The sequence below is a fragment of the Siniperca chuatsi genome, linkage group LG15 (genome assembly GCF_020085105.1).
Source record: "Siniperca chuatsi isolate FFG_IHB_CAS linkage group LG15, ASM2008510v1, whole genome shotgun sequence".
NCBI lineage: Eukaryota > Metazoa > Chordata > Actinopteri > Centrarchiformes > Sinipercidae > Siniperca > Siniperca chuatsi.
In genome coordinates, this window is record NC_058056.1 from 28,328,182 (window position 1) to 28,353,110 (window position 24,929).

General features: G+C 47.0%; 3 protein-coding genes across 13 annotated transcripts in view; 1 reads left to right on the forward strand and 2 right to left on the reverse strand.

Annotated features, from left to right (window-relative positions):
* Positions 1-18,756, reverse strand: part of strn3 (striatin, calmodulin binding protein 3) — a 27,930-nt gene extending 9,174 nt beyond the window's left edge. The window contains exons 1-6 of the mRNA XM_044166703.1: positions 17,437-18,756; positions 4,242-4,345; positions 2,818-2,891; positions 1,858-1,936; positions 1,225-1,386; positions 997-1,135 (exon numbers count right to left, since the gene is read on the reverse strand). Coding sequence (XP_044022638.1) covers positions 997-1,135; positions 1,225-1,386; positions 1,858-1,936; positions 2,818-2,891; positions 4,242-4,345; positions 17,437-17,715 — 837 coding nt within the window. The 5' untranslated portion in view covers positions 17,716-18,756. The remainder of the gene's footprint in view (positions 1-996; positions 1,136-1,224; positions 1,387-1,857; positions 1,937-2,817; positions 2,892-4,241; positions 4,346-17,436) is intronic.
* A 151-nt stretch (positions 18,757-18,907) lies between these two features.
* ap4s1 (adaptor related protein complex 4 subunit sigma 1) lies at positions 18,908-23,403 on the forward strand. Of its 8 annotated transcripts, none has more exons than XM_044166714.1 (7): positions 18,908-19,011; positions 20,124-20,273; positions 20,384-20,470; positions 20,728-20,805; positions 21,118-21,186; positions 21,325-21,336; positions 22,838-23,403. In XM_044166714.1, the coding sequence occupies exons 1-7, from the start codon at positions 18,979-18,981 to the stop codon at positions 22,964-22,966; spliced, it is 558 nt and encodes a 185-aa protein (XP_044022649.1). In that variant the 5' UTR covers positions 18,908-18,978; the 3' UTR covers positions 22,967-23,403. The 8 variants fall into 8 exon arrangements, with proteins under 8 accessions (XP_044022649.1, XP_044022650.1, XP_044022655.1 ...); XM_044166715.1 differs by having other exon boundaries at positions 20,731-20,805; XM_044166717.1 differs by having other exon boundaries at positions 18,939-19,230; positions 20,040-20,273.
* hectd1 (HECT domain containing 1) overlaps positions 23,328-24,929 on the reverse strand; it is a 42,743-nt gene continuing 41,141 nt past the window's right edge. For all 4 annotated transcript variants that reach the window (XM_044166695.1, XM_044166694.1, XM_044166696.1 and 1 more), the window contains one exon: positions 23,328-24,540. In XM_044166695.1, the coding sequence (XP_044022630.1) occupies positions 24,403-24,540 (138 nt within the window). In that variant the 3' untranslated portion in view covers positions 23,328-24,402. The remainder of the gene's footprint in view (positions 24,541-24,929) is intronic.

Below are 24,929 nucleotides of genomic sequence, written 5' to 3' on the forward strand. Positions count from 1 at the left end.
AGCAGGGGTGGTGGTGAGGAGGAGGAGGAGGAGAGAGCAGGGGTGGTGGTGAGGAGGAGGAGGAGGAGAGAGCAGGGGTGGTGGTGAGGAGGAGGAGGAGGAGGAGGAGGAGAGAGAGAGCAGGGGTGGTGGTGAGGAGGAGGAGGAGGAGGAGGAGGAGAGAGAGCAGGGGTGGTGGTGAGGAGGAGGAGGAGGAGGAGGAGAGAGCAGGGGTGGTGGTGAGGAGGAGGAGGAGGAGGAGGAGGAGAGAGCAGGGGTGGTGGTGAGGAGGAGGAGGAGGAGGAGGAGAGAGCAGGGGTGGTGGTGAGGAGGAGGAGGAGGAGGAGGAGAGAGCAGGGGTGGTGGTGAGGAGGAGGAGGAGGAGGAGGAGAGAGCAGGGGTGGTGGTGGTGAGGAGGAGGAGGAGGAGGAGGAGAGAGCAGGGGCGGTGGTGAGGAGGAGGAGGAGGAGGAGGAGGAGAGAGCAGGGGCGGTGGTGAGGAGGAGGAGGAGGAGGAGGAGAGAGAGAGCAGGGGCGGTGGTGAGGAGGAGGAGGAGGAGGAGGAGAGAGCAGGGGCGGTGGTGAGGAGGAGGAGGAGGAGGAGAGAGCAGGGGCGGTGGTGAGGAGGAGGAGGAGGAGGAGGAGAGAGAGCAGGGGGAGGAGGAGGAGGAGAGAGCAGGGGTTGAGGAGGAGGGAGCAGGGGTGGAGGAGGAGGAGAGAGCAGGGGTTGAGGAGGAGGGAGCAGGGGTGGAGGAGGGAGCAGGGGTGGAGGAGGAGGAGGAGGAGAGAGTAGGGGTGGAGGAGGAGGAGGAGGAGAGAGTAGGGGTGGAGGAGGAGGAGGAGGAGGAGAGAGTAGGGGTGGAGGAGGAGGAGGAGGAGGAGAGAGTAGGGGTGGAGGAGGAGAAGGAAAGGCAAAAGCGAGGAAAGTAGGTAGAGATATATATATATATATATATATATACACATTTAAAACGGGTTGTGTGTGTGTGTGCGTGTGTGTGTGTGTGCGTGAGTGTACCTTGGTCTTGTGTTTCTTGGCTCGGTGGTGTTTGTCAGCGCTGATGTCGTCCATCAGGTCTCCCTCCTCATCCTCTTCTTCGTCGCTGTCCTCTGCGTTCTCCAGGAAGTTGAACGTCTCCAGAACGTCACCTGGACTCCTGGACACACAAAGGTAAAACCACTGTGCGACCTCTGACCCCAGTAACTGCGTGTGTGTGTGTGTGTGTGTGTGTGTGTGCGTGCGTACCTCTTGCTGTCCTTGCGGCGCTCCGTCCCGTTGATCAGGTGCTGCAGGTTCTTGTTCTCCACAGATCCGTTCTGCTCGGAGCCCGACAGGCCGAGCAGAGAGCGGACCCTCTGAGTACGAACGTCCAGGATGGTGTCTGTGTATCCCACTTCCTGCAGGTACCTGGACACACACACCAGCTTTGTTTTATGTTTTGTTTGTTTGTTTATTATATATATAATATCTCATAGTCTTGGGGTTTTGAAGACCTCGAGCTGCAGATTATTCTCTCGATTAAGTGACTCACATCAGAAAACTGAAAATTTGTCAACATCTTATGACATCAAAGATTAAACAATGAGTCAAAAAGTAATCGACGGGTTAATAAATAAAAATCCTCAGTTGCAGCTGTAATAAATAAACTAATATTGATCCTGTTGTTTATCAGTCGGCTGCGTTTGTCCTCAGAGAATCTGAAGGACAGCAAACTACCAAATTTCAACTTAAAATCTTTGCACAAGGTCAGAAGAAACAACGCTATTAATCGTCTTTTCAGTTCAAGTTTCTAGTTGTTCGGCAGATCCTGGTGATCTTTCTCTAAACATGAGCTTCCAACACAAACGCAGCACGTTCTCCAATCAGAGGAGTTCTTACTGTCTGAGTAGTTGTCTTCCTTGTTTCCAGGTGAGCTGACTGTTGGCAGGAACAGCAGAGACCTCCGAGTCTTTGGTGTCTGAAGGACAAACACACGCAGTGAGGAAACGCTGATAAACACAGCGCCAGCTGCTGGACGCCTTCAGACTTTCAGATAACTGTCTGAAGTCGACGACACTGCAAATTGTTAAAATATCTTACTGTAAATCACCACCGCGATGAAAATAGTAACATCGCAATTGTATAAACCTTCTAGAGAAAAGTCAGTACAAGCTGTAGAAACCTAAAAAGAAAATGGGTGTACGTGTTGCCCTCCTCAGAGAGGAAAGATCCTGATCAGGAGAGAGAAGTCGGACTGGTTTATCTTTACTTCAAACACTGGGGAGGAGGAGGAGGAGGAGGAAGGAGAAGAAGAAGTAGGAGAAGGAGAAGAAGAAGAAGTAGAAGTAGTAGAAGGAGTAGAAGAAGAAGGAGGAGGAGAAGTAGAAGAAGGAGGAGAAGAAGAAAAAGGAGAAGAAGAAGAAGAAGAAGGAGAAGGAAAGGAAGAAGAAGGAGAAGGAGGAGTAGAAGAAGAAGAAGTAGAAGAAGGAGGAGGAGGAGAGGAAGAAGAAGGAGGAGAAGGAGGAGTAGAAGAAGTAGAAGAAGGAGAAGGAGGAGAGGAAGAAGAAGGAGGAGAAGAAGGAGAAGGAGTAGAAGAAGAAGAAGAAGTAGAAGAAGAAGGAGGAGAAGAAAGAGGAGGAGAAGGAGTAGAAGAAGAAGAAGAAATGAAAACAGGATGTGAGGCTGAGGAGCAGAGAGAAGAAGAGATTGACGAATAGACGGAAGAGGAGTTTAAAATGGCATTATGGGTATTTCTGCTGTGAAGAGTAAAAAGGCTTCAGACGGTCAGGCTGCAGGTCAACACTGAAACCTGGTCTGGGACACAAACACGTCTCCTCACGTCGTTCCTCCGTCACCTACCCGATTCGAAGCTCGGCATCTTCATCTCCCCTTGGTTTAACTCTGTTCCATATTTTAACTTGTGATATTTTGCTCTGAGGAAGAAACAAAAGAAAATACATTTTATCCCCACGAACAGAGTTAAACATCAAAATAATTTAAAAAGAAGAACTAACCAGTGAAACAGCTTCTTTATTTATTCAGGCGCTTTCCGCTTTTTCTAATCTATAGATATTTTTCCAATTTTTAAAAGATAATCAACATTATTAGTGACTTTTTCATCAGTACGCCTCTCCCAGAATGATAAGAAATACCATATTGACCGTGGCATTAGCCCGGCTGCACTACAACTCCTTTATTTCTTCACAGGTCAGGTCTCACGTTTCAGTGTCTTTAATGACACGATCATCATCATCGTGATGTGGAAACGACAGATCACACACTGGAATTAAAAAGGTGTGGTATGCGATTCTAATCCAGTACACGTCTATTTGTCAAATTCAGCAAATGTCTCCTCACGGTCCGCTAGCTGTCCGTCCCAGATCTGCTGCTGTTGTGATGTTAGCTACAGCAGCAGCAGAGTTGTGAGCGTCGCTGTCTGGAGCTGCTGTGCTGGCTCTGGGAAACCGTCTGGTCCTCTCTGGCTGTTAGCTTCGCAGCAGCAGCTGTAGCGACAGTTTGCTAACCCGCAACCAAGCTAAGCTAACCCACAACCTAGCTAAGCTAACCCACAACCAAGCTAAGCTAACCCACAACCTAGCTAAGCTAACCCACAACCTAGCTAAGCTAACCCACAACCAAGCTAAGCTAACCCACAACCAAGCTAAGCTAACCCACAACCAAGCTAAGCTAACCCACGACATAGCTAACGTTAGTTACAGTACTTGCTGTGTCGTTCGCTCTATCGTGGTATTTGTCGTGGCATTGGATTTCTCCAGAATCACACACCCCACCTTTAAATAAATAAAAAAGGTACATCTCTTAATCATAACATCCTATTTGTTGCTCTGTTGGTCTACTCTGTCCACACGACATCTACTTCCTGTCCGTCCGTCCTGAAGAGGGATCCCTCCTCTGCTGCTCTTCCTGAGCTTTCTAACATTTGTTCCCAGTTAAAGGGTTTTTCCCTTTTCTGAGTGGGGCCGTCTGCTGTACAGACCGTATAAGTAGACTTGATTAGCACCTGAACGCACCACGACTGCAGACTTAGATCAGCGTTCGTTTTTAAACTGCATTTCTAATCAGTGGCAACACAACTATGAACTGTGTTGGTTTGACAATGACAGGAAGTGAGGAAATCAATCTAAAATCTGATCATCTGAGCAATCATGAAAAGCATTTGTAGTAAAAAAGGGACTTTTTGCTCTTTGCTCTTGTTATACTGAGCAACGTTACGACTCCTGAGAACAAAGCCACAGAATCACCGCCAGAAACCCGTTTCTTACCTTTCTTGTTTTAAAGCGTATTCTAACATTTTTATTCTTCTAACCAGGTCGTTCTTCAGGTTCTCCTGACCTTTCCTCTCCCCCTGCAGGAACGCTATCCTCGCCTGCAGAGACAGAGAGAGATGATTCAGTCATGGTGTCATCCTCCAGACTGAACGCGATGACCAGCAGCTTTATTTCTGCTCGGTTACTAACGCAGCACTGACACAAATCCGACCCGCTGACCTTTGGAAACTGATGATTGATTTGTGTCGAAAATCGAGTCACTCTGTTAAATTCAGAACGCACAGACGTCACACACTCTGATGGACTCTTCAATGTCCGCAGCAGATAAGCGTCCAGATATCCTAATACGCTTCATAGAAATTAAGCTGCTGCCTCATAATCTGCAATGTTTAGACGTTTTCTTCAGTTCCAGCAGTAACCCAGGTGATGGTTGTCTGTCTGCACGGTTACAGAGCAGACAGGAGCTGCTAGCAGCTAACGCTTACTGTAAAGAAACAGGATAAAAACAGCCCATGGCGAAAACATACACTATATCTCAAAACGACAAAATCCATGAAAATTAAACATTTATTTTTTTCCCCTCTACCTTCAGTGAGACTCTGAACTTCTCATCAACATGAAAATCTGAGGACATACAGACAAAACATTCAAATTATTTCAAACTGTGTACTTTTTGCTTTAAACAACAGTATATGACAGCTAGCTAAGACATGTAGCGATTCCACCAACAGTCAGTAAATAAAGACAGGGTTCCTTGCACTTCTGTTAAAGCTCAGCGGGCGTTTGTTAGTGAGCGACTGTACAGCAGATGATCGACATCAACGTGAATCCCTCCCACACCTGACTATCACAGTACTGCTCGCCGGGCTGCGACTGGTCTTCCTCTCTGTTTGAGCGACACCTCGCGTAAACGTTTCTCACGAGCTTCTGCAGTAACTTGAAATGAAGAAAAGAAAAAAATCAGCCAGCGAGTATTAAGATCTCCTCTTTGAAGGTATTTCACTGATGCTTAATAATCCAGCCACGTGGATAAACTGCCATTCATCTGTAAATTAGGATTTAAAATCCATCATTTCGTCCTGTGAGAGATTTCAGAACGCTCTTCTTTTGTGGTGTCTCTGTTTCCGAGTAGAAAAACAACCGGATTTATCCGGAAGGTCTCAGGAATGAAACTTTACCACAAGAACAGATGGAGCAAAAACAATCACCTGATTAACTCATCAACACCTGAAACCTTTGGAGCTTCTGACTGAGGGACAGACTAAACACTTCTATATCGACCGATCTCTGGTTTCTTCATCGATGTTGGTGGAAAAATTGAATATGTTTCTTTTATTCGCATTGTTAAAAATGTCAATGTGACATTTTCTAACTGAACCTGGAAGTTCTGGCTATTAGTCTGTTTCCACACCTATTAGTCACCCAAAGGTCTGATTTGTTCAGCTATTTAAATAAGTCTGGTGTTTCCCAGAAACAGTCAATTCTTTCAAGTATTTTATGTCTTTATTACAGAGCTGACAGCACCCCCAATATTTACATCCATGAAAAAAAAAGATGACGTTTGCGGCTGTACAGGTTGTAAACTGAATTACAGAAATACATCGACACGAGAAAAGTTAACTGCTAACAACTCGAGCTGAAACAGTCGATTAATCGGTTAGTTGATCGACAGAAAAATAAACTATTTTGATAAATCGGTTAATCATAATGATCATTTATTATTGTAAACAGAATATTTGGGAGTTTTTGGTGGAACAAAAGACGTTTGAGGACGACGCCTTCGGCTCTGCGAAGCTGTGATGGCCATTTTTTGATGTTTCGTTGACTAAACCATTTAGAAATAATCAATAATGAAAATAATCGCAGCCCTGCTCCTCCTAACGACCTCTACCGCAGCTTCTGCGTCCGACGGACGGGTTAGGCAAAATAAAATAACCCCTCCCGAACAGAAATCGGCTAACTCGGCTCTCTACACAGCGCTACGGAAAACGCTTGAACTGTAACGGCGGATAACAAGTCCAGACAGATTCCAGTTAGCGTGTCGTCCGTCACGCCTCCATCAACCTGCAGCACGTCCTGTCTGACCGACCACACCTGTCTCACTGGTCAGTCCACCTGTCTGTCTGTCTGTCTGTCTGCGAGCAGCTGCTCCTGAAACCCAACACCGACGAAGGCCGCAGGCTGAGAGCTATTTATACACATACAGGCGGCTGAGAGCTCTCTGCCAGGGTGCCCATGGCAACAGGGGGGATTCAGAGGCAAACTGGGGGTCGCAGACTTCCTCGAGTGAAGGTCGCCATGACGACGGGGAAACCAGAGGTCCTCCCCCGGCCAGACAGACACACAGCGAGAGAGAGAGAGAGAGAGAGAGAGAGGGGTAGGGAGTGAACTGGGACGTCTGGGAGGAGACCGTTACATAACAGACCACGCTAATTCAGCCGTGCTCTGATTGGCCGGCTCTGTGATTGACAGCCACAGACAGCTCCACGCCACCCCCCGAGATCCCTCTGACATACCAGAAGACGTACGTACGTGTGTGTGTGTGTGTGTGAGTGTGTGTGTGTGTAAACAACCAGACGTCTGAACCACGTTCAGTGTTTGAGTCGACGCTCAGGAATCAGCAGGACGGCCGGCGATAAACAGACACGTTAACTACAAAAGGATGAATCCTCTCAAATAAAGAGCTGCATGGTCACTGTGAGTCATCAACAGTTACAGGAAACGGACCATGACGCACTCGTCAGGCCTTCACTGCCTGCTGTACAGCCGTGTCACTGTGTGTGTGTGTGTGTGTGTGTGTGTGTGTGTGTGTGTGTGTTGACCTGCGTCAGTCAGTCTAATGTTAATGTTTGTTGTCTCGCTGCACTTTGAGCCGAAGCTCATCCCCGACAATACGCTCCATGAAAACACACTTCACACGTAACCTTCTTACACACTTAATGTTTGAAGATGGCTTTCAAACACACAAAATATCTTTTAGTTTAATAAACTGAGACGGAGACAAACAGAAGTGTCACTCTGATAACTTTCCACAGCTGTAAGAAGGTTTTCGTTCTGATAAAAGCTTCAAACTGGACTTACTGGATCTCAGTCAAATCCAGCTGCATCTGCGTGAACACGGTCTGATTCGGATTACTGTGACCTGTGTTTATAATCCATCTGCCTTCTGGCTGATCCTCAGACCAGCTGGAGGCTTCGGGATGATTTTACACCTGTTGAATTTTTACAACGCGATCCTGCAGTTCGAGGTTAGCAACTAAAGTGTGAACAGTGTGCGTTTGTGTGGGACGGTAATCAGTGAAAGGCAGCTGTGGACGCCGAGGCTCTTCACGGCCCGTTCACGTGGACCTGAAGAGGTTTCTAGTTTGTTCTCAGCTTAAGAGCGAAGTCACTCCACCCCTCCCGCCCAGTGCACCTGGTGAGCATGAATCAAGCGCTCCTCGGGGGAGCTGGAGTGAGGTCAGAGTGCAGGGGCGATGATGAAGATGATGAAGGGGGGTGTGTGTGTGTGCGAAGTGAGCTCACTGGCCCAGATTTACCAGGCTGACAGATCAGGCTAAACGGAGGGGGGGGGTCGTCTTAACGGCCATTACTCTGAACACCATTAACACACACACACACACACACTTCAAAAAGTCAAGAGACAAATCCTGCAACACTGTCTTGACTCAAATAATAATCGCTCCCGTGATCGTCAAAATAACTCAAATATTAACTTTAAACCAAAAAGAAAAAGTCGTCACGTTGATTTAAACATCTGTTCATAGTGTGACTGACAGGCAGTTGAACCTCAGCCCGGGTGTGTGTGTGTGTGTGTGTGTGTGGTGGTTATTTCGGGCCGGTCTACTTTTAGCGTACAGCTGGGACCGGGCTGTCAGAGCGGGGCCCAGTAGGCCAGGCCGCCTAATTACAGTCTCCGGTCCTGCAGCCCTGCCCCCTTTACCAAAACATGGAGTCACCACGGCGCTGCCCCACCTACAGATGCACGGCGGCCCGAGACTTGCCCTCCAGGTAAACGGGGTGACCTCTGACCTCCTGGCTACAAGCTCGGGGCTGTGAAAGACGTGTTTTCTGTGTAAAAACGTGAAATTGTGAGCGAAAGGCTGAGCTGTTATCTCACAGAGCGTGCTCGGTGCGGCCGAAGACGAGACAGGTGGTCTGGTGTGAAGCTGCAGTTCAGCACAGGGTCGTTTTTAGGATCGATCGTATCTGAGTAAAAGAAAATGAAGGTGGGACAGTAAAGGTAGGCAGCAACGTCACCCATTTTCCAGCATGAAGTCATTGTCACCTCACAGGAAATCAGACTGTCATTTTATATTGCGATGTCAATAAATATTAATAATATAGTAATCAAACTACTTAAGGACCTGACAAACCAAAAAAAGTTCTTCACATTGATGAACACATTCGCTGGCCGTGTGCTACAACTTTTTTTAGCTTATATTAGTTCACATGCAGTCAAACTGTCCCATCAGAGCAGCCGAACCAGCAGTCAGCAGCTCCTGTCTGCAGTGGACCCGTGGACGGACAGACAGCTGTCTCTGGATCACTGTGAGACTGAAGGAAACTTAGAAACAGCAGGATTCTCAGGCAGGTTCTGCAGCCGCTTTCTCCTCTGGTTTCTAAGTGGATTTATGGACGTTTATGTGCAATTAACATTGAGATGATCGTACCCTCGGAAAGTATGAGCCACACCGAATGTAAGAATGTGCGCATCGTATATTTGTGTTCAGATCTGACCGAGTTACAACAGAGAACGAGTGCAAATTTTGACGCAAATCAAGCCCTGCGTGTTCGTCAGAGCCCCCGCTGCAGCTCCACCTGCCGGCCGCGTTGGAGAGCAGCCAAACCACAATAACTGACTTCCTGTTGTTTTCAGAACACCTGTGCACACCTGTCCCTTTCACCTCTCACAGTATCTGCCTCACGTCTCAGCTCTGCAGCAAAACCCTTAATAGTAGTCAAATTTATATCATTTCTAGTGTCCGAAATAAACGTTTTGACTCACCGGCCAAGCATATTAAAAATAAATTTGCTTTTTTGTGTCACATATACATTCGTTTCAGTACATTTCACTGAGATAATAAGGTGTTATGTTGAACTTAAAGAGGCCGGAGCAAAATTTTAAGTTAAATTATTTTAATATATTGATCAGCAGGTAATCAATTCAAGCCTGAATGCAACTCAAGAAGTCTTGATCTCAAAGCTCTAAGTTTTTGCTGTTAGATGTGCTGACCGGCGTTCATTTCCCGTGTGAAACCAATAAGCAGTGTTGGTTTTAAAGGAAGCAGTTATTTTAAACTGCGACCGTCACATGAAATGTTTCTCAGCAAGCTTTATTTTCAAAGTCTTAGCGGACGTTGCATATTTATATTTGCTAACTGTTTGGGATTTTCTACTTTAGATCACAACTACAGAAGCCATTCAGACGACCAGCAGAACGTCATCACAACAACCGAGAGACCGTTTCAGATTCAGATTCCCAACTTCAGCTCAGAGACTGAAGCAGGAGGTTTGGGCTGCTGGCGTCTCCTGACGTCCTCCCGCTCGCTCTAAGGCAACAGATTCAGACTCCGCCTCAATATTTCACGGCTCAGCTCCTTTTAACAAGCCTGGACCATAAAACTCACCTGCTGCTGCTGCTTCCTGTGGAGCTTTAACGTCTTCACTGCTGCGATTCTACGGCGATTTCAAAATCAGAGCCGAAGCTGCTTCACCACGCAGTGCTGTACGTGCACAGTGTGAAAGTGAAGCGGGGCGCTGCGGTGCACGTTCGAGCGCAGGCACGTCGATCAATAAATACTGACAGACGTGGGCTGATGCTTCACGGTTACAATTTACACAAACTGCCTACTATATTCCCAGAAACTAACTTTATGAACACGTTCTTATTTGTGTGTTTGTGTGTTTTCCACCGCATCTGAAGAGGCGTGAAGATTAGGCAAATTAGACCAATAAGGGATTAAAGAGCGTGTGTGGTCTGAGACGGGATTTTGGAACAACAACACAGTCGTCGTGGGGTTTCTTTGGGATTTACTGCTGCATGGCTGTGATGTTGGGATGGATGTTGGAAAGGGAGGCTGGAAACGTTAGAGCTGTTGAACGCTGCTCTGCGAGGTGCTGGGAATACGAGGAGTATTTCATCTGGTTGTTTTTCTTCTTTGGCGCGGAAACAATTTAAAAACAAAATGCTTATTTTAGACTAGCTGGGAGTCAGCTGTGTAACTGCTGTTTGAACCAACGGCATTAAAACAAATACCCGACTCCATCTCCATCCACGCCGAACCACAAACAGGAAAACAGCTCCAACGTGTGTCGATCAGCAGGACGGACAGCCAGCTGCTTAACCCTCCGCTCTCTGATCTATTCTGGCTTTTAATACAAACCCACTCAAGATTTCACTCTTCTCATTTACATATTTTCTCGTTGTCAGACAGTCGAACAAGTATTTAACAGTGCTGAAGCTACCTGTTAACCAGGTGAACAGTTACTCCTGCGCCGAGACGTCGATTAAATCACTCCTTTCTAATTGTGAAGTCAGGATCAACATGAATACAGTTTAATGGCTGGGGGAGGCAGAAAGTTTCCCTTTTAAACTTCGTTAACCTGACATTAACTTTCTAAAAACTTCTCTCGTCCAGAAAAAAAGACGCGTCTTCAAATCTGGCGACCGAGCGAAGACGTACTCTGAGGCCTGGATATTGCACTTGGCCATATTATATATTAAAGGACTCTTGTTTATACGCTACTTCTTGTGATTTTGTGTTTAAAAACACATACAGCAACACGTACAGATGTGCTGTCATTTAAATCTTACAAAACGTAAGGGAAGGATCGGCTCCCACCTTATAGTGACTTTATTATTTCCTGGTTATAGTCCCGGCAGATCGCTGCTCAGGTGAAGCACATGAACCAGTGGGAATTTCTCGCTGTCGATCAACTTATCAATAATCTTGTTCCGTATGAGCAAAATGAGGCTTCATGCTCGGCTTGTGCGTTGTTATGGCGATCAAAGCAACATGAGCGTCCCGCTCTCCTTAAACAGGTAAAGAGGCTTTAACGAGGTGCTTTTGTACGTAACTTGCATTATGGGTGCTGACCCTTGACCCCCGTGAAGGTCGGTGACATGGTTTGGCTTCGGTAGAAGTTGAGTAACATTTGCTGTTGTGTTATTTATTGGTTCTGGTGCTGTTGTAAGGTCACAGTTTGGGTCGGTTTCACTCGTAAATGCCCTTTCAACTGGATTTTTCTGAACAAATCTAAATTATAAATGTATATAATCCATCGTCAGTCCTGAATACAATTATATCTTAATTTTCAAACAGCCCTGGTTATTCTGAAAAAGAAAAAGGAGGCGATGCACTGATCCAACGTTTCCTCCCCTGATACTGATAATAAAACCTCAGCTCAGTATCTGCTGATACACAGTGCCGATCCCAAATGCCAAGTCTGTATGACTCATTGGGATCGTCGGGTAAGGCCGCGGCCGACTGAAAACACTGAATCTTATAATGACATTGACAAATAAAGTATTTAATTGTGGATCCCTAAACGGAAGTAGGACACAAACGCAGCTCTTGGTTTGGGATTGAAAGGGTTAAATCTCTAAAAATGAAGCTTAAACAAAAACTTTAAAAAATGCTCGTTAACAGTCTCACCCCAGCTGCTTCTAAAGGTTCAAATGAAACCAGCGACTCGCGGCCCCGGCGGGTCGATAAAGCATTTCCACGAGCACTTCCTGCCTTTGCTGTTCATCTCCTCCTACAGTGGAGCGTTAACGGGCCAGGCATGTCGACACCGTCGCCCGCTCCACTCTTATCAGGAACTCTGACAGAGTCACGCTGAAGGCATCCAGTGTCACAACGCAACAAGTCGGAGCAGAGCAAACACACAGTGTGTACCGAGTCCCTGTCATCACACACACACACACACACACACACACACACAGCCAGCAGCCTCCACCTCGGTCCGCCTGCTGCAGGGTGTGTTATGACAAAGACATGAACTGTTCCACATTTCAGCACTTCACACCATCTTCCTCCAACACACACACACACACACCTAAAGCCTGAACGAACAAATGTCCACTCTGAGAAACACCCCGAGAAAGGTCTGACGGCTGTGAGTGGCACAACACACTAACTGCTCAGTGGAATAACAAATGCGTCTTTTTATTTTTATGCGTTTTCAACGCCTGGATCTATAAACTCATAGCCGCCGTAAGTTTGATCCCACCAACATTTTCTTTACTAAAAATCACTGCAGGAATGATCCGGGCATGTAAATGTGTCTGAAAACAATCGAAACAATAATTAGTTGATAATGACAGTAACTGTCTGATTGTTATGGTGTCAGTGTATAGTAATGTATTCACGTCATATGGGACATTTGGTAGAGAGATTTATATATTTACGACTTGCGAGAGCTCACGTCATCAGATAAGCTGAGAAATGCTGTGCACTGACTATATAACGCGACTCAATTTAGGTTTAATTACCCTGAACAGTGAACGGAGGTTGTTCATATGTTGTTGTTTTAAAGGAATTTCTGTATTTTTAAGCCCCAAGTTGAATATGCTGAAGCTTTAAAAAAAGTTTCCCGGTCATATTTACGATTTGGATGATGTTACCGGTATTTACAATTACTAAAAGGGTGCACTGATCTGATACACCGGATTGGTATCAGCCAGGATGTAACCAATCAGTGTTAAAGGAGTTTTCTTTGTCAGTGCTGTTGACTCAGTTTTTAACCCCGGCCTCATGTTACCACACATGAAAATGACTCTACAGGGATTTTTAATTTGGGAAAAACAGTTCACTGCTATCAGATCAATAGATAACGAGTTGGACTGATGCATCCCCATTGCATGGGCAAAACATAATGCAGGGATTATGATCAGAAATCTCCTTTATGGTGTGTTTTCTTAACTAATATTCAACTACCTACAAGAACTTGAAATTAACCTAATAACTGATGGAAGTACACATGATCAGAAACACGCGAAACCACCGGTGTGGTCCTTTAGTCTGTTTAACCAGTTATAGTGTAAAGGTAGTCATTATCAATAAGTCCAAATGCTCTCACTTATCAGTCAGTGAGGCCCTGCTATATTCTGATAAGCTACTGCTACCAGACCAACTCGGGTTCTGGGTGTGATGCTAACACTAGCAGACTCATTTACCCACCATACAGGGCTTTTTAAAAAACCATCCATTCCATCCATCCATCCATCTTCTTCCGCTTATCCGGGGCCGGGTCGCGGGGGCAGCAGTCTAAGCAGGGACTCCCAGACTTCCTTCGCCCCAGACACTTCCTCCAGCTCCTCCGGGGGGATCCCGAGGCGTTCCCAGGCCAGCCGAGAGACATAGTCCCTCCAGCGTGTCCTGGGTCTTCCCGGGGCCGCCCCGGTGGGACATGCCCAGAACACCTCCCGAGGGAGGCGTCCAGGAGGCATCCGGATCAGATGCCCTAGCCACCTCAGCTGGCTCCTCTCGACGTGGAGGAGCAGCGGCTCTACTCGAGCTCCCCGTGTGACTGAGCTCCTCACCCTATCTCTAAGGGAGCGCCCAGCCACTCGGCGGAGGAAGCCCATTTCGGCCGCTTGTATCCGCGATCTTGTCCTTTCGGTCACTACCCAAAGCTCATGACCATAGGTGAGGGCAGGAGCGTGGATTGACCGGTAAATCGAGAGCTTTGTCTTTCGACTCAGCTCCTTCTTTACCACAACGGTCCGATACAGCGCCCGCATCACTGCAGACGCTGCACCGATCCGCCTGTCAATCTCACGCTCCATCCGTCCCTCACTCGTGAACAAGACCCCAAGATACTTAAACTCCTCCACTTGGGGCAAGGACTCCCCACCCACGCGAAGAGAGCAAACCACCTTTTCCGGTCAAGAACCATGGCCTCAGATTTGGAAGAGCTGATTCTCATCCCAGCTGCTTCACACTCGGCTGCAAACCGTCCCAGTGCATGCTGCAGGTCCCGGTTTGAAGAAGCCATCAGAACGACATCATCTGCAAACAGCAGAGATGAGATCCTGTGGTTCCCAAACCGGACACCCTCCGCCCCTGACTGCGCCTAGAAATTCTGTCCATATAAATTATGAACAGAACCGTGACAAAGGGCAGCCCTGGCGGAGTCCAACATGTACCGGGAACAGGTCTGACTTACTGCCGGCAATGCGAACACAGCTCCTGCTCCGTTATACAGGGACCGGACAGCCCTTAGCAAAGGGCCCCGGACCCCATACTCCCAGAGCACTCCCCACAAAGCGCCCGGGGCACACGGTCGAATGCCTTCTCCAGATCCACAAAGCACATGTGGACTGGTTGGGCAAACTCCCATGAACCCTCGAGCACCCGATGGAGAGTATAGAGCTGGTCCAGTGTTCCACGACCGGGACGAAACCACTCTGCTCCTCCTGAATCCGAGGTTCGACTATCGGACCTAATTCTCCTCTCCAGTACCCTGGAATAGACCTTACCGGGAGGCTGAGAAGTGTGATCCCTCTGTGATTGGAACACACCCTCCGGTCCCCTTCTTATACAGAGGGACCACCACCCCGGTCTGCCAGTCCAGAGGCACTGTCCCAGACCGCCACGCGATGTTGCAGAGACGTGTCAGCCAAGACAGTCCCACAACATCCAGAGACTTAAGATACTCAGGACGGATCTCATCCACCCCGAAGCCTTGCCACCAAGGAGCTTGCCAACAACCTCAGTGACTTCGGCCAGGGTGATGGATGAGTCCGCCTCCGGTCCCCAGCCTCCGCTTCCTCTTCGGAAGACGTGACAGCGGGATTGAGGAGATCCTCAAAGTATTCCTTCCACCGTCCGACAACATCCCCAGTCGAGGTCAACAGCTCTCCACCCGCACCGCACAAGGTGTTGGTGAAGCACTGCTTCCCCCTCCTGAGCCGTCGGACGGTTTGCCAGAATTTCTTTGAGGCCGACCGATAGTCCTCCTCCATGGCCTCTCCGAACCTCTCCCAGTCCTGAGTTTTTGCCTCTGTGACCGCACGGGCTGCAGCACGCTTAGCCTGCCGGTACCTGTCAGCTGCCTCGGGAGTCCCACGAGCCAACAAGGCCCGATAGGACTCCTTCTTCAGCCTGACGGCATCCCTTACTTCCGGCGCCCACCACCGTGTTCGGGATTGCCGCGCGACAGGCACCAGAAACCTTGCGACCACAGCTACGAGCCGCCGCATCGACAATGGAGGTGGAAAACATGGTCCACTCGGACTCAATGTCCCCAACCTCCCCCGGGATCTGGGAGAAGCTCTCCCGGAGGTGTGAGTTGTAGACCCTGCTGACAGAGGGCTCCGCCAGACGCTCCCAGCAGACCCTCACGATACGCGCTTGGGCCTGCCAAGTCTGTCCGGCTTCCTCCCCGCCAGAGGATCCAACTCACCACCAGGTGGTGATCGGTTGACAGCTCCGCCCCTCTCTTCACCCGAGTGTCCAAGACACGGCGGCGGAGGTCAGATGATACGACAACAAAGTCGATCATCGACCTCCGGCCTAGGTGTCCTGGTGCCACGTGCACTGATGGACACCCTTGTGCTTGAACATGGTGTTAGTTATGGACAAACTGTAACTAGCACAGAAGTCCAACAACTGAACACCGCTCGGGTTCAGATCAGGGGCCGTTCCTTCCGATTACCCCTCTCCAGGTGTCACTGTCGCTTGCCCACGTGGGCGCTGGAAGTCCCCAGTAGAACAACGGAGTCCCCGGGTGGTGCACTGTCTAGTACCCTCCCAGGGACTCCAAGAAGGCCTGGTACTCTGCACTGCTGTTCGGCCCGTAGGCCGCCACAACAGTGAGAGACCTGTCCCCACCCGGAGGCGGAGGGACGCGACCCTCTCGCTCACTGGGGTAAACTCCAACACGTGACGGCTGAGCTGTGGGGCTATGAGCAGGCCCACACCAGCCCGCCGCCTCTCCCCCCCGGCAACGCCAGAGAAATGGAGCGTCCAGCCCCTCTCGAGGAGACGGGTTCCAGAGCCCAGGCTGTGCGTGGAGGCGAGGCCGACTATATCTAGCCGGTAACGCTCAACCTCCCGCACAAGCTCAGGCTCCTTCCCCCAGCGAAGTGACATTCCATGTCCCTAGAGCCAGTTTCTGTGTCCGGAGATCTGGTCGCCAAGCCCCTGCCTTCGACTGCCGCCCAGATCTCTCTGCACCGCCCCTTACGGATCCTCCTGCGGGTGGTGGGTCCACGGGAGGACGGCCCCACGCCGCTCCTCGGGCTGTGCCCGGCCGGGCCCGTGGGGAAAGGCCCGCCACCAGGCGCTCGCCGTCGGGCACCCACCCCAGGCCTGGCTCCAGGGTGGGGCCCGGTAGCGCCAATCCGGGCGACGTAACTGGCCTTGATTTTAAGTAATCCATAAGGGGCTTCTGAACCGCTCTTGGTCTGACCCGTCACCCTGGACCTGTTTGCCATGGGTGACCCTACCAGGGCATACAGCCCCAGGCAACATAGCTCCCAGGGTCATTCGGGTACTCAAACCCCTCCACCACGTTAAGGTGGCGGTTCAAGGAGGGGGCTTTTTAAAAAACACTTTTTTAAAAACACAAGGTGCGCTTCAGGCTCTGGCCCAGCTGCTGATGATCAGACAGCAACATTAGCTGCCGACACAGCTGCCTCTGCTTGGGCTGACAAACCAAAATGGCTGCGTGCAGAGATTAGCTGACAGTCAGCTGGATTCACTTCCCATTTACTAACCCGTGACTTCATGCCCACAATAATAATAATAATAAAAAAATAAATTTAAAAAAAGCGTCAGTGTTATCACAGCACGGCGCGAGTACAATCTCATGAGCTAACAGAGGAACGTGACAATAACAGCGCAAGTTACCTTCGGGCAGCGTTGTGAAGCTAACGGTTAACAGCTAACGGCTAACAGCTAACGGCTAACCCAGCGCGTTCTGCTATTCGAGCCCCGAGCCGTTAGCTTAGCCACTCGGCCAGCTAGGTTACAAACATTAGGTTAGCCGGGAACGTTAGCGTCAGTTTGACGTACGGTAGCTGTAAACTAAAATGTCAAGAGGGAAAGCGAAAGTGGCTAATTCTAGGAAAAGAGCTTATTTTCAACCGGTAGCGTTATGCTGGGTATGGTTTTCCCGGTTGTTGTTCTTAGCTTGGGTTAGCCGGATCGGCATTCAGTACTAAGCTAAGTGGGCTAACCTGGAGCTCGGCCCTCTCCACTTCCCAGTGCGCCCTCTCCATCTCGAACCGGGCCCACTCGTGCTGGATGTAGTGCAGGATGCCGGGGATCGTGTACTGCTGCTGCGGCCGGGGCAGCTCGTCCGGTTGGTGCGGCACCATGACTCCTCCGCCGCCACCACCACCTCCGATCGGCTGATTAGCGCTGCTGTTGCTCCCTTGCTGCTGCTGCTGCTGCGGCGGCGGAGGCTGTCGCGGGGCGCCCGCTCCGACCCCTCCTCCGCCGGGGTGCTCATCCATGTTTTTTTTTTAGTTTTTTTTTTTTTTTTTTTTTTTTAGAAAAGTAGAAGGAAAGTCCCAGACAGCAACGGTCCGCTGAAGGATTCCCGTCCCCCCTGAAGCCCGTGTCTCCACGCCGTGTCTGTCGCGCTGGCTCCGCCGCGGTGTGTGAAGCTGGTTGCCCCCGGAGGGCTGCGGTGAGTGCGGCTGATTGCGGACGCGGTGTTTGTGTGTGGATCTACCCGGCCGCCATTACTGCCCTCTCTCTCCCTGGATGCGATGACCACGGGGGGAGAACCCAGCCGCGTTGCATGACGGGAAAGATACATCCTGATTTTTTTTTTTCCTCCCTGTCATCCAAATACACTACGTAACGTTCATGACACAAGGAAAACGTAGGAAATCGCACACCCGTCTGGATTCAGATAGGACACTGGTTCCCAACCAGTGGCAGCGGTACTTGTGATCCAGTTTCCAAGGCGTTCTTGAAAAGATTGTGGAGTTTCACATTATATATAATGTGACCCAATACAAATTAAAGCCACTAAATTTAATTTAGATTAAAGACACTATGTGGAAAATTTGGAAATGTACAACTTTGAGGCCCCCCAGTGGTAGAATAAATAAAACACAGGTACAGACAAAAATCATCTCTTTTACATAATTCTGGACACTCGTGTGTCATCAGACGTCATTTTAAACAGAGTAAACACAATTTAGAGCTGTCTCTATAAGATATCATTCTATATTTTAAATGTAAAGACCCCAAAATTAATTCTACTGCAATTGTTATAATCTATGGGATTTCTTAAAATCACAAATGCAGTTTTTCTGAAGGAATACCCATGTTTACTCTTTTCCTTAAAGACTTTACATATTTGATAAACTCTTACATTCAACACTAAACACACACACTGAAATAGTACACACAATTAAACATCTAGAATGTCATCTGCCTTTATTTTATTGTATTTGTTTTGTTTATTTACTTTCCCCTACTTGTGTTTTCCTTTTTACTTTATTATATTTCCATTTATAAGATGTGACTGTACCCTACCTTTAACACCTACAAAAATTTCTAATTTGTTTTGCTCTATATACTTTTGATTAAAAACTCTGTAAGTATATATGTTTCAGTAATAACATTTAATGTTTTTGTTTTCCTATGCCTGTCCATAATAAAGCCATTACAGTCTGAAATGTGAAGGCTGAGTCCTAAAGTTCTTATTTACCATTTGTTCCGTGAACGCACCAGATGAAGGCTTTACTGAGCATGCGTCGGAAATGCTAACAGCTCTAGTTAGCTTCCTGCCGTTGGTAACGGACGCCTCTTGTTTGTCTTAATAGTAATTTAACTTTAATACAACTGTGATTAAACTGTGAGTGTCTGAGCGGCTGCGACGCCTCGTTGTTTGCAGTTAAAATTAGATTTGAAAACAAGCTAACAGCAGTTAGCCTATCGTTGTTTTTAGCCTGTATGATGGGGCTCGTTGAGCTAGCATAAGTTACAGTTCAGCTACAAGCTAACAGCTGCAGGTAAGGCGAAGAAACATTCAGTATATTAACCGTTACGTGACACTGTTTAACGTTCATATACAAGTCGTATGCTATATTTAAAACGCTTTTATTAACGGTTATTAACGGGAAATATATGTGACGGTATGCTGCCTTCATGTGCCCCTCGGACACTCCGCTGTCCCAGTAACGGAAGCCATAAACGCGACTTCTGTTCTGTAAATGAAAGTAAAGTAGTTTAAAGTACATTTACTCGAGCACTGTACTTAAGTACAGTTTGGAGGTACTTGTACTTTACTTGAGTATTTCCATTTTGTCGCATTGTAGCTTAACTCCACTACATTTCAGAGGCAAATACTGCACTTTTTTAATGCTCTACATTTATTTCATAACTTTGCAGGTTCAGCTTAATAACACAAAATATAATCAACACATAATTGATGAGCTGTTATTACTGGTTAAAATAAGACTTTATTGATCCCCAGGGGGAAATTCACAAGCTCCACCATCAACACATGAATGTGTCAATAATTATAATCCAATGATATATATTATTCTGCATAATTCATAATTCTTTAAGTATATTTTGTTGCAGGACTTTTTACCTGTAACAGAGTATTTCTGCACTGGTATTACTACAGTTACTGAAGTAAAAGCTCCGAGTGCTTCTTCCTCCGCTGTATAATACTGTGTTTTCTGACCTTTTAACCTCTTATGAAGAAGCAGTGTCTCCCCATCGCAGGCGTCAGAAGTCTATAAGCTGCAAGTTTTGAAAACATGTTTGATGCCCAAAGTAAAACTGTCTGTTTTTTTTGTGACAAACAAAACAGAGTTGAAATTTGTGCAGCAGAACTTGAAAACGTTCAATCGATGATCAATATGTGTGACAGCACTACCCCTGTGCTGTGCGTCAGGCCAATCGGAGGATGATAAAGTTTGTGCTGATGGTGAACCGGCAGGGTCAGACCAGGCTGTCCAGGTATTACCAGCCCGTGGAGCTGAGCAGGAGAGCGGTGCTGGAGGCCGACGTGGTCCGCTGCTGCCTGAGCCGCAAGAAAGACCAGGTGACTGTCTGACTGTCCGTCTGTCTGTGAAGTATACATGGTGTTTAGTAATTGATCATACCCTGGAACAGTGGCATGCTCCGTTAACTCTGCCGTCTGGTTGTTTCCAGTGCTCCTTTGTGGAGTACAAAGACTTTAAACTGGTTTACCGTCAGTACGCTGCGCTGTACATCGTGGTCGGAGTCACAGACAGCGAGGTGAGTGACACACCTGTACTGTTTTACACCACAACACAAAGAAAAACTCACTCTTAAAAGGAATAGTTCAACGTTTTGGGAAATTGTTTTTATTATAAATTTGGGAAATATGAATCCGCCGCTGGAAATAGTCCCCAACAGATGCTCTGTTTCCTCCTGTTAGTCTGATAAAAACTACAGCGAGCAGCTGTTTGAGGAAACTACTGAGCCTTTTTAAACAGGAAACTATAGATCTGTGAAAAGATTTACGTCTTCAGCAGGAACCAATGGGCTCGCAGCTGAGAGCCGCAGACAGGAAGTCAGACGGTGCTGAGAGACGGACCGACGTGTTGCTGGTTTGAATCTGAACACGAGATTTGTTGATAATAAGAAAAATATATAATATCTCCAGACTTATTTTATTGTTTGGAATAAAAAGTTATTTAAATGAAACCATGAGAGAAGTTTAGAGGAGAAATGTCTGTAACTCAGACATCAAAGCATGACAAGAACCTTTTTTGCAAACGGTTACAAGTCGGATTACAAGGTTTGGTTTAATCTCTGATAATACCGTCTTTTATAAGATTGTACAGGCTGATGTTTTTTATTTAAAACAACTAGTAGTTAGAGCTGATAACTGCTGATGAATATTTGTCTCGTCTCCACAGAACGAGCTGTCCGTCTACGAGCTGGTTCATAACTTTGTGGAGGTTTTGGATAAATACTTCAGCCGAGTGGTGAGTTTAAACTTTAAGTGACTGTTCAATGTTTCCTGCGTCACTTGAGACTGAACACAGGAACCATCACAGGTTTAGTTTCAGGTGAGACTTTAGAAACAGTCTGATGACTGTTTGTGTCTGTTTGTCTCCCAACAGAGTGAACTGGATGTATCCTTTAATCTGACCACAGTCATAAATCTCTACTTCCTGTCCGATATATACACACAGCGGTGTGAAAAAGTGTTTCCCTTCCTGATTTCTTATTTTTCTGCATGTTTGTCACACTTAAATGTTTCAGATCATCAGACAAATTTAAATATTAGTCAAAGATAACAAGTAAACAATGCAGTTTTTAAATGAAGGTTGTTATTATTAAGGGAAAACTAAATCCAAACCTACATGGCCCTGTGTGAAAAAGTGATTCCCCCCTAAACCTAATAACTGGTTGCTCCACCCTTAGCAGCAACAACTGCGATCAAGCGTTTGCGATAACTTGCAGTGAGTCTTTTACAGCGCTGTGGAGGAGTTTTGGCCCACTCATCTTTGCAGAATTGTTGTAATTCAGCCACATTGGAGGGTTTTCGAGCATGAACTGCCTTTTTAAGGTCATGCCACAGCATCTCAATAGGATTCAGGTCAGGACTTTGACTAGGCCACTCCAAAGTCTTCATTTTGTTCTTCTTCAGCCATTCAGAGACCCCACAACAACATCCAGAGAACTGCAGGCCTCACTCGCCTCAGTTAAGGTCAGTGTTCATGACTCCACCATAAGAAAGAGACTGGGCAAAGATGGCCTGCATGGCAGTTCAAGACGAAAACCACTGCTGAGCAAAAAGAACATTAAGGCTCGTCTCATTTTTGCCAGAAAACATCTCGATGATCCCCAAGACTTTTGGGAAAATAGTCTGTGGACTGACGAGACAGAAGCTGAACTTTTTGGAAGGTGTGTGTCCCGTTACATCTGGCGTAGAAGTAACACCGCATTTCAGAAAAAGATCATCGTACCAACAGTAAAACATGGTGGTGGTAGTGTGATGGTCTGGGGCTGTTCTGCTGCTTCAGGACCTGGAAGACTTGCTGTGATAAATGGAACCATGAATTCTGCAGCAGGACAATGATCCAAAACACACCAGCTAGTCCACCTCTGAATGGCTGAAGAAGAACAAAATGAAGACTTTGGAGCGGCCTAGTCAAAGTCCTGACCTGAATCCTATTGAGATGCTGTGGCGTGACCTTAAAAAGGCAGTTCATGCTCGAAAACCCTCCAATGTGGCTGAATTACAACAATTCTGCAAAGATGAGTGGACCAAAACTCCTCCACAGCGCTGTAAAAGACTCACTGCAAGTTATCGCGAACGCTTGATTGCAGTTGTTGCTGCTAAGGGTGGAGCAACCAGTTATTAGGTTTAGGGGGCGATCACTTTTTCACACAGGGCCATGTAGGTTTGGATTTAGTTTTCCCTTAATAATAACAACCTTCATTTAAAAACTGCATTTTGTCTTTACTTGTGTTATCTTTGACTAATATTTAAATTTGTTTGATGATCTGAAACATTTAAGTGTAACAAACATGCAAAAAAAAAAATCAGGAAGCGGGCGAACACTTCTTCACACCGCTGTAAATGTCAAAACTGTTAGTTTTGTTTCTTTGACTCTGCGTCGGCATCAGATCATGTTCAACCTGGACCGAGTCCACATCATCCTGGACGAGATGATCCAGAACGGACACATCGTGGAGACAAACAAGAGCCGCATCCTCGCGCCTCTCACCGCCCTCGACAAGATGGCCGACGGCTGACACTCAAAAACCTACAGGAAGTGATGTCACAGACTGTTTTCCAGGCTGACATCAGCAGGTGGACATTAACGGACTCGACTGTCAACTGAAGGCAATCGAACCTGCAACCTTGTGATGATTCAGTTTGTATTCAGATTCAGTGTAAAAATGGTGCCGACGTTGTTCTAATGTCAATAAATCAACATGAACGCCAATTAGCATGCTAATTAGCATAGCATAGTAACAGTAACCAGCCTGTTATTGGTCTCTGTGATTCAGCAGGTTGATTTTCAGTGAAATCTGCTGCTTTTTGACCCCAAACCACAGATGGATTAAAGGGTCAGTTCACCTAAATAAAATAAGTCAAATGTATATAATCAGGTAAGTCATATTGACAGTAAGATCTTATTTTCATGCGAGAGGCCTGAGAACATAAAAACATGACCTAAATAAGAGTTTAAAAAAAAAAACCCACCAAAACAAGCCTAATGTGTGTGTAAATGTTGAATGTAAACTCTTTCAGGTCATTAAAAACCTCGAAATGACCTCAGCGGGAGCTAAACTGTTAGCATGTAGCCTAGCGTTTCCCAGAATATGTGGAGGCTGTTGGAGCAGCACAATGAATGAACCTGGTGTCGCTGTCCACATACTTTTGGCCATAAGGTCACAGCTGCCCCCCTGGAGTCGTGACTCCCTCCACAGACCACAGGACACCATCTTTACTTCATACTTTGCAAACATTTTAATGATTTTTTTTTTTTTTTTGGAGCATACACATTTGAAAATATCTGTTTACCTCAAACTGCAACTTGAGTTAAATAAATGTTTATAATATACAAAGAAAATACAAGGGAGAGCAGAGCTTCTTACATTTGTTTTTCTCTTTAGATGTGCCTCGCACACAACCAGTGTTTTTGTCTCTATAGCTTCATTGTAAAAGAACACCAAATGCACTCTGACCTTTGACCTCTACAGCCGGTCAGACACAACCCAAAACTGTCGCACACACACGGAAACAAAAAGCAATAAAACAAAATAAAAACAAAAAGGAGAGAGAGGAGGAGGAGGAAGAAGAAGCAGCATGATTGTTTGAAGGAGGAGGAACTGATAACAGAAGCTACGAGTCAAACCAGGCACTAAACTGAGGACAGACAGGAGGAGGAGGAGGAGGAGGAGGAAGGTCAACACACACACAGCAGCTCAGGTGGGTGAGGAGGAAGATGACGATGAAGGAGAGAGGAGACAAGAGAAGGAGGGAGGAGTTAAGGATGTGAGCTTTTCTTTAATTTTATTCTGCAACATAGATCCTCGTCCTCCAGCAGGCGGTCAGTCAGTCAGTCGGCTGGTTTGGATTGGCTGGCTGATCTGTCAATCACGCGGCGGGCGGCGAGACGGACTTGAGGAGCATGCTCAGCGTGGCGGGCGGCGGCGGCGGCGGCAGCGGCAGCGGGCGGGGGTCAGTTGAGGTGGAAGCCTTTCTCCATGGTGGCGGCTAACAGACGCTCTCGCATGATGTCCTCGGAGGAATATTCGGGAAGCTTCAGGTAGTGAACGCACGTGTTGACTGACGGGTAACTGGAGTCCGTGGCGTCAACCTGAGGAGGCAGCAGCCGGTTTCATTGTCAAACACACTCTTAAACGACATCTGATGGAATACAGTTATTTAGCTAACATTTGGCGACGTCTTGAAATGTGTCATTTGGTCTAAAACTCAGAAATGTTCAGTTTCTAATGATAAAAAGAAAAAAAAGCAGACTTCTTTAATAACCTATTATTCGACTGATCTAATCTTCCTCTAATCCTTCCTCTTCCTCTCTAGAGGAAGCAGAGAGGAGACGATAAAACCACAAACAAAGCTTCACTAGCTGTGGAGGAATAAATACGTAAAGTCAGATGAGGAAAGAATAAAGAACGAGGAAGAGCGCGATGTAGACATCGCTACGTTAAAAACGTCCTTCCTAATGTTGCGTTCATGTCACGTAAA